The sequence below is a fragment of the Gopherus flavomarginatus genome, chromosome 1 (genome assembly GCF_025201925.1).
Source record: "Gopherus flavomarginatus isolate rGopFla2 chromosome 1, rGopFla2.mat.asm, whole genome shotgun sequence".
Classification (NCBI taxonomy): Eukaryota; Metazoa; Chordata; order Testudines; family Testudinidae; genus Gopherus; species Gopherus flavomarginatus.
The window spans coordinates 202,205,139-202,214,364 of record NC_066617.1 but is presented as its reverse complement, the minus strand read 5'-3'; the positions used below and the strand labels follow the sequence as shown (position 1 = coordinate 202,214,364).

The 9,226-nt window shown below is 42.2% G+C and overlaps 1 protein-coding gene across 4 annotated transcripts; it reads left to right on the top strand.

Moving 5' to 3' along the window:
- The first annotated feature begins 449 nt into the window (after positions 1–449).
- DNAJC28 (DnaJ heat shock protein family (Hsp40) member C28) lies at positions 450–7,215 on the top strand. Of its 4 annotated transcripts, none has more exons than XM_050929487.1 (2): positions 450–538; positions 5,851–7,215. In XM_050929487.1, exon 2 carries the CDS (start codon positions 5,886–5,888, stop codon positions 7,023–7,025), a length of 1,140 nt encoding a protein of 379 aa, XP_050785444.1. In that variant the 5' UTR covers positions 450–538; positions 5,851–5,885; the 3' UTR covers positions 7,026–7,215. The 4 variants fall into 4 exon arrangements, with proteins under 4 accessions (XP_050785444.1, XP_050785453.1, XP_050785428.1 ...); XM_050929496.1 differs by lacking the exon at positions 450–538 and adding an exon at positions 667–994 and having other exon boundaries at positions 5,863–7,215; XM_050929471.1 differs by lacking the exon at positions 450–538 and adding an exon at positions 667–994.
- Positions 7,216–9,226: the final 2,011 nt, after the last annotated feature.

Below are 9,226 nucleotides of genomic sequence, written 5' to 3'. Positions count from 1 at the left end.
GGCACTTAGGTCCCAACGACACGGCTTTTCAAGTAAGCTGCAGGTGTTCCGGGCTGCTGAGGGGGACACTTTGAACACTGTCTCGGGGCTGGCTGTACATTACAGATGGCACGGGGGGGGGGTAATTTATTGTTTGCTGCTATATCCGAACAGCCTTCAGAGCCCCTCTCCCCACCCCCTCCCACTGGGGTCTCCCGCCCACGTGACACCCGCCCAGCCCCTGTGAATTCTCTCACGCAGGCCGGGGGTCACAACAAACCCACACCCTGTCACGTGCCAGGCGGACGCAGAAGCTATCGGGGTGACGCGAGAGGCCTCTGTCTATGGTCGGGACTACATAGCCCACAATCCCAGGCGGCACGTTGGAATGGGAGGGGGCGGGGCCGCTCCGCCTGAGAGAGCTGCTAGGAGCCGTCCCTGAGCGCGGGGTGAAAGGAGCTGCCCCTCCCTCCGCGCTTCCAGACACCACCCCTCAGCGTGCGCGTGATTTCCCGCTCCCCTGCGCATGCGCCAAGCAACGGGGGCGGGAGGGGGCCAGGTGAGGCGGCGGTGTCGGGCATCCGCGGCGTTGATAGGCGGGGGTGGTGGGGGGGGCGCTGCAGGGCCCGGCCCCGGGGGTGGGGGGAGTGAGTCCGGGGGGCTGTTTCGAGGCCTTGGGGTGGGGGCGGGGGTGACTGTGTCAGTCCCCCTGTGCCCCCGCCCCCTGAGCGGGGCAATGCCGGTTACCCACAGGCGGCCCCTTGGTTGGGGCTGCACGGCTCCGGAAGTGGCCCGTCACCCTGGCCTCTCAGCCCCAGTCTGGCCGCGGCCTGTGCAGCGTGTCTGCTCTCACGCGGAGCTGTTCCTCTGTCGTTGTAATGCGGTGAGCCAGCCTCCCCGATCTCTAGGGTTCTCCCCACACCGTTGCACAGCTGGCACTCGCTGCTGCGAAGGCATTGCTTGAGCTGGGGGAAAGGTAGCTCTAGAGCTGGATAATCAAGTTTTACCATAAATGGTGAGTCTAGAGTAACCCTTCTACTGCTGTGAGCAAAGTGAGGCCAGGTCTACACTGCAGATCTATATTGGTGTATAACTATGTCACCTGGGTGTGAAAAGGCCACATCTCTGAGCAATGTACTTATACTGACCTATCCCCAGGTGTAGCCAGCACTATGCTGACAGAAGCAGCTCTCCCATAGATGCAGTTATACTGCCTCTCGGGGAGGTGGATAACTATGCCGACAGGAGAAGCTCTCCCAATGGCACAGGAGCATCTTCACTTAAATGTGCAGTGGCACAGGTGCATTTGTGCAGCTGCAGTGTTTGAAGTGTAGACCTGCCCTGAGTGTTTGCAGATGGAAATGTTCATTTAATTTTTCTCACAGATGCCTGTACCGCGTGATAGTACAAAATACCATTTTGCATAGGTCTTACATAACTATCTTATATAATGCACCACACACCGCTGTATATAATGTTATACATAATTGTAGCAGCTTTTATTTAAAATGCTCAACAATCAAATATTACTTCTAGATTTACACAAACAACAAGGAGTCTGGTGGCATTTTAAAGAGTAACACATTTATTTGGGCATAAGCTTTTGTGGGTAAAAAAACCTCGCTTCTTCAGATGCATGGAGTGAAAGTTACAGATGCAGGCATTATGTAATGACACATGGAGAACAGAGAGTACCTCACAAGTGGAGAACCAGTGCTGAAAGGGCCAATTCGATCAGGGTGGATGTAGTCTGCTCCCAATAATAGATGAGGAGGTGTCAATTCCGGAAGAAGCAAAGCTGTTTTTGTAGTGAGCTAGCCACTCCCAGTCCCAATTCAAGCCCAAATTAATGATGATAAATTTGCAAATGAATTTTAGTTCTGCTGTTTCTCTTTGAAGTCTGTTTCTGAAGTATTTTGTTCAAGGATAGTTTTTAAATCTGTTATAGAATGTCCAGGGAGGTTGAAGTGTTTGTCTCCTGGCTTTTGTATGTTACCATTCCTGATGTCCAATTTGTATCCATTTATTCTTTTACGTAGGGACTGTCTGGTTTGGCCAATGTACATGACAGAGGGGCATCGCTGGCACATGATGGCATATATAACATTAGTAGACGTGCAGGTGAATGAGCCCTTGATGGTGTGGCTGATGTGGTTGGGTCCTCTGATGGTGTTGCTAGAGTAGATATGGGGACAGAGTAGGCAATGAGGTTTGCTACAGGGATTGGTTCCTGGGTTGGTGTTTCTGTGGTGTGGTGTGTAGTTGCTGGTGAGTATTTGCTTCTGGTTTGAGGGGGGTTGTCTGTAAGCGAGGACTGGTCTGCCTCCCAAGGTCTATGAGAGTGAGGGATTGTTTTCCAGGATAGGTTGTAGATTGTTGATAATGTGCTGGAGAGGTTTTAGTTGGGGGCTGTACGTGATGGCCAGTGGTGTTCTGTTATTTTCCTTGCTGGACCTGTCCTGTAGCAGGTGATTTCTAGGTACCCATCTCGCTCTGTCAATCTGTTTCCTAACTTCCCCAGGTGGGTATTGTAGTTTTAAGAATGCTTGATAAAGATCTTGTAGATGTTTGTCTCTGTCTGAGGGATCGGAGCAAATTCGGTTGTATTTTAGGGCGTGTGATGTGTCCTGGATGGAAGCTGAAGGCATGTAGGTAAATAGGTAGATTTAAACAATAGTAACGAGTAGTGGATTGTACAAGTACTTTTAAGTGATACAGTACTTAGATTCTGATTTTTTTTTCCAACCAGATTATAATTATAAAGCAGGTTTAATTCTGAGCCTAATCTTAATTTGACAGCAACTCAGAGTGGCTAATGGGCATAAAAACTTTCAACACACTATTTTGAGTAAGCATTAATATATGAAAAACAGTTACACAGAGTTGTAGGGGATTCATCCTCTGACTAATGCACTCAGTTCCAAGAGATGGTCTATTGATCTTATTTAGCACATTTGCATTCTTTTTTAAGGCAACAAGAGACTATAATCATCATCTAGTCCAGTGGTTCCCAAACTGGAGTTTGCAAAATGTTACAGGGTTTTTTTGGAGGAAAAATTCCATAATGGCGGACAGAGCTGTCCCTAGGGACCCCAGGCAGCATGGGGCCAGCAGCTCAAAACCCCTGGACTTCCCAGAGCTAAGCAGATCAAAGCAAGCATATCTATCACAGGAAGGAGATTTAAACTTCAAGACTCAGTATAAGAAATGGAAAGGGAGGTGGATATTTTCTGCTGTTTTTAAAATTAAATAGGCAGCTAGTATTGTTTTTTAAATTATTATGAAGAACAAGTTTAAGCTTTGTTGTAACATGGGTTGTTTGCCTGGACTGCTGAAGACCTGAATGTTTGTGTGGGAGGAACTCTTTGGGCTTGTCTACATCACAAAGTTGCAGCGCTGGTGAGGGGGTTACAGCGCTGCAACTTAGGAGGTGTACACATCTGCAGGGCACCACCAGCGCTGCAACTCACTGTTTGCAGCGCTGGCCGTACTCTCGTTTTGTCTCGGGTGTAGAGGATCCAGCGCTGGTGATCCAGCGCTGGTAATCAAGTATAGACACTTACCAGCGCTTTTCTTGACCTCCGTGGAATAAGCAGGTATCCCAGCATACCTGAGGAAGCCTCTGGTAATCAAGCTGGTCTCCTTCCCCGGTTTGCTCTCGCGTTCCCCGAACCCCGAGCAAGCAGGTCTCCTTCCCTGAGGTTTGCTGGGTGGTTCCGGGAACGCGAGAGCAAACCGCGGCGAAGCTGGTCTCCTTTCCCGGTTTGCTCTCGCGTTCCCCGAACCCCCGAGCAAGCAGGTCTCCTTCCCTGCGGTTTGCAGGGGGGTTCGGGGAACGCGAGAGCAAACCGCGGCGAAGCTGGTCTCCTTTCCCGGTTTGCTCTCGCGTTCCCCGAACCCCAGAGCAAGCAGGTCTCCTTCCCTGCGGTTTGCAGGGGGGTTCGGGGAACGCGAGGGCAAACCGCGGGGAAGCTGGTCTCCTTTCCCGGTTTGCTCTCGCGTTCCCCGAACCCCCCTTGAAGCCGCCCAACAGCGCTGCAGTGTGGCCACATCTAACACCACTTGCAGCGCTGGTTGCTGTAAGTGTGGCCACTCTGCAGCGCTGGCCCTATACCGCTGTACTAATACAGCTGTAACAACCAGCGCTGCAAAATTGTAGATGTAGACATACCCTTTGAGTTGGCATCTTAAATACCTTCATGCTGTTTCACATCTGATGCTCCTTGATGAAACATAGGAGCCTTGTCTTATAACAGGCTTATTCAAAGTGATACAAGCTACGAAACTGAGATCTTGGAAGAGTGTTGCCATTTTCATAATGTAATAAAAATACTGTAATGATAAATAATAGTGTGCATGTCATAAAAACAAATTTTATATGTCCAAGATCACTGCTTTTATAATTTATACTCAGGTAAAGGAGAAGATCCCTGGAAATATTAATTTTTAGGAGCGGGTTTGCAAGGCTTGACATTTTAGTAAAAGGGGTTTGCAGGTTATTAAAGTGTGAGAACTACTGATCTAGTCCAACCTCCTGCATAACCAAAGCCATAAGAATTCACAGTGGTAGTGTTTATAATAAGAAAATTAAAACAAGGCAAGGTGATTAGAAAATAAAAGAAACCCCTACTGATCTTAAGTTTAAAAACCTGTTCTTTGATCCTGTATGTGTGCAGTTGTACCTTTACAAGGCATTCAGGACAGATGATCAATATTGAATGCTTCTAATCTTGCCTCTTTTCAGAAGGTTCTTCCAAATAGATAGCCTGCTACCTGCATAAAATTTAAGTAACAGTAATTGATTCAACTTGTCCAGTTTTATATCTTGTAATGCAAGCTGACACAAAGAGTTTATGGTGGTGGTGGCTATGAAAGTAAAGATGATCTTAGTGTACTGTGCAAGGAATTAGGCTGACGATTCTCATGAACAGTAATGGGTTGTTCCAGTGGTGTGTTTGGTGTATAGTTTTTGCTTGCTTCCTATCTTTCTATAGTTGATTTTTGTGTGAAAAATCATCTTTTATGTAAGTGTTTGAAAAAAAAATTGCTTTGGGATTCCAGCACTTTCAGCAACCAGTCTTCTCAGCAGAATCCAAGTTAAGGCATTATTGCTCTTTTCTATTCTTATTAAAAACTTAATGTTCTAGATTTATTTTATCTTACTAACAGGAGTAAAAGAGGTTGGCATCTAGGATATTTGAATCCTGCTGGGGTACAGCAGTTTGCCATCTAAATAACTGAATAATATGAATATGGCTTTAACTTATGCTGCAAAATGCACTAGGGTCTGATCCAATAAACTTTTAAGTATACAATGGAAAATAGATCCTGGGGCATTCATAAGTGTGGATAGAGTCCAGCTGGCGGGTACTTTATATTTAGAGCTTGACTAAAATGCAACTGTATTGGCAGGGCTTTGTTATTACACAATTATGTCTTCAACATAGTTATAAAGGACAGCTCTCTGCAATGTAGAGAGGACATAACTGTGTTTTAAGAAACATACTAAAACTTCGTCCCTGTGTAAAGCCTAGGGTATTTACCCTGCAAAAGAGAACTGCTTTTTTGTGATACTAGGAGAGCTGTATTGCAAATGAATTTTCATTTGTAGTATATACAGGATTCTTGTGTGTGTAAACAGTGCTAATCTGCTGTTACATTATATATATTTTGGCAAGTGTATGACTGAGAGTTGGCCTCTAAAATAAAGATCTTTGTACATAAAAAATAATCTGTATTTTGATAATCTTTGGAAGTAAATGAAAACTAGTTAATGTCAGAAGTTTTTAAGAAATATTGGCTTTTAAAATTCAACATGTTAGTTTAACTTTATGTTCAGTGTTTTTATTTTTTTTTATTTATTTTTTCCAGGTCATTGTTTAGGATGTAGCAGCATGTGAAGAAATATGAAGTGGCTTTGTGTCATATGGACAAAAAAAATTGGATGTCATCTCTGGGCACTTTCAACAATGATTCCCAAAAAAGTAAAAATATTTCCTTATCCCTATATAATTGAGCATAGAATGTTGTCAAGTTACAAATCTAAAAATAACATCAAAGACTCTTACAGACTTCTTAAACTTCAGGAGGGGTGTTCCCTAGATGATGTAAGAAATTCATTTAGAAATCTTGCCAAACAGTATCATCCAGACAGTGGTTCCATCACAGCTGATTCCGCAATGTTTATGCAGATAGAAGCAGCATACCGAACTGTGCTTTCTGATGTGGCCAAGAAAATGAAATCAAGTGAAAATGAAGATGAAGAGGAAACCAAATTCAAATCCAAAGCACCGCAGCACAGGCAGTATTTAAGTTTTGAAGGTGTTGGTTTTGGGACTCCAAGTCAAAGAGAGAGACAGTACAAGCAGTTTAGAGTAGACCGTGCAGCTGAGCAGGTGATGGAATATCGAAAGCAGAAACTTGAGAGCCAGTATGCTATGGACGCTATGATAGCCAAAGATATAAGGCAGAGTAAGAAGATAAAAATAACCCAAGCAATTGACCGTTTGGTTGAGGACCTCATCCAGGAATCAATGGCTAAAGGAGACTTTGATAACCTCAGCGGTAAAGGAAAACCATTGCAGAAATTTTCATACTGTCCACATATTGATCCTATGACTCACAACCTGAACAGAATTCTAATAGATAATGGATACCAACCAGAATGGATTCTGATGCAGAAAGAAATACGAGAAACTATTGAGGAACTAAGAAGGAACATAGTAGCATCTAGGAATAAACTTGGAGAGCCAATGACACCATGTAGACAGAAACAATGGAGTCAGATTTGTGAACAATTAATAGAAGATATCAAGAAACTAAACAAAAGAATTAATGACTTTAATTTAATTGTTCCCATTCTGAACAGACAAATGGTTCATTTTAATGCAGACAAAGAAATTGCACGAGCACAGGCAGCTTATGAGATCCTGATGGAAAAAACAAAGACTACTGATGTGGATACAAAGGAAAATGAACAGGAAAAAGTTAAAATATTTAGGCTTAAATCCAGCTTTTTGAAGTGGATAAATCTTATGCTGAAATAAAATAAAATGGATATACCAGATTTGACTAAATATTCATAATACATTTCGTCGTTTGAGAGAGAATTTTTCAGGTTTACTGAAAATATAAAACCTTCCTGTTTTAATGTTTAGAAGGAATCTAGCTGCTTGACCTGGCTGTCCAAGTGGTCAATAAGAAAGCTGCTTAAGAATAAATAATTTTTCTCAGCCAGTTTTGCTTTTGTCATGCTTATTCTTCTGCATCTATCGAACCAGTGTTTTACTTGGGTAAATCAGAAATAATTAAACCTTGTAAAAGTATCATTATCTTTGCTTTACAAATTAGGAAACTGAGGTGCAAAGAAATGACAGCAAGTTAGTGACAGAACCAAGAATAGAATCTATATTTTCTAACTTCCTATCCTGTGCTCTATTATTTGAACCATTCTACCCTCTTACTTTGAATGCTCACAGCAAGGAACAGTGGGCAGGTTAAAAAAAAAAAAGGCCCTTTTAAGTAATACAGTTTTCTTATTTAAAAAAATATTGATGTTAGAGACTGTTTTCTGGTATAAGGAATTGTGGCTAATATTAGAGTCCCTGCTCGCATGAGCTAGTACATATTTCTTTAGATAAGTAGATTGAACATTTTCCTGAGACTACTGGGAGCATAGTTACTAGTTCCATTTTCTAAATGCTGCTTATATGTTAAAAGAACACTGAGAAAGCTGACAGGCCAAAAATGTAAACCTTATCACTACAACAACTTTTCATCCCCAGATGGTTGCTTCTAGTATCTGATCAGTCCAAATGAAAGCTGAAACAATTTTAAAATCACAGCTCCTTGACAAGTGATCTAGCAACAATCAAACCTGAATTTATTTCATTTGTTTACACATACACTCATTTTGTACTGTGCCTGTGCTGTCCTTGCATTCTCTGTTTTTGTGATAAGGCAAAAGACTGAAATTGGCTCTCAGGTTTTTCAGAGACCAGAATTCTTGTCCGTTTCTGTAATCCACCCCCTCCCACCCCCATAAGAAATGAGCAGAAAGAGCAAGTAAAAGACTGGTGTGATGTGCACAAACTCATATGCAATCCCACTGAGCTGAGTTTATTGGTGTTGGGTCATGCAGTTGAGAAGCTTGCACTGCACCCTTTAGTTTTGGTAGGATAAGGATAATCATTTTTCATCATCCTCTAGACATTAAAAAGAAAAATTCAAGAGGTTACATTTAGGGCCTATCAATCTTCAGTAACCCTACTGACAGCTGAAATGAGTACATTTTCCTTTTTGTCTTATGAATAGCAATACTCAAAGCCATGCAGTGCTGGAATACATTATTTTAGCATCTCAGGGAAGATTTTGGCCTTTCACAAACTTTGTACTCATTTTAGATGTCACTGTTGTATGAATGCCTACTTATTTATCGAAGAGTGTAAGTGATCTTTTGTAGTTCTTGTTTATAATGGAAACTTGGGACTAGGCAGATGTCTGCTTAAATTTAGGGCTTAATTACAGCAGATAAAAGCCATTTCACACAACAGCATTGAAAAGATTGTAACTTCTATTTGTCCAGATGACCTATGGAATTTGACTGGCTTTTCTAATTAAACTAATCCAACAGTACAAACAAAATAATTGCTCATTTCTCAACTGCAAACTGAATGGATGTGAACAGATTCCTTGTACTTTAAATCAGCTTTACAAAATAGTCATGAAAAATTATCGGGCACAAGATCTGCTTTTCAGCACTTTACCTTGATGATGGCGGGGTAGGGGGGAGGAATTAAATTCTAGTTGCCGCTGGCATGTGGGAGACTATATTTTTGAAAGGCTGATATAAATGTCAGTTTTCTGCATATTTTAGGCTATGAAATCTTAAGAATATCATGCTATCTGACAGCATTTCTAAAGCCCCTAGCACCATAATATCTAAGAAGTGTATTTGAATTATACAAACCCAAGAAAGAAGTGTCCAGAGAGAAGTAAATTCTCCATCCCATGTGAGGTCTAATACTGGGCCTTTAATTTGAGATTGATGAGAGTTCTCTGTTAGTTCTGACTTGTGGAAAATAATAAAATTAAGATATTACTCCCAGATACAAAAGGTGTCTATGTACATGTACAGGGAGTTATGTGAATAATTAGTAGATGGAAGGTGCCTTGAAAGGCTTGTCTATATGAGATCTTAATATTCAGATAAAAATTAGTTATGTACTTGTTGGACTAGACTATCCTG

What these genes read in the sequence shown, in the direction of transcription:
- DNAJC28 (XM_050929487.1), top strand. Translation starts at nt 5,886, where the DNA reads ATGAAGTGGCTTTGTGTCATATGGACAAAAAAAATTGGATGTCATCTC.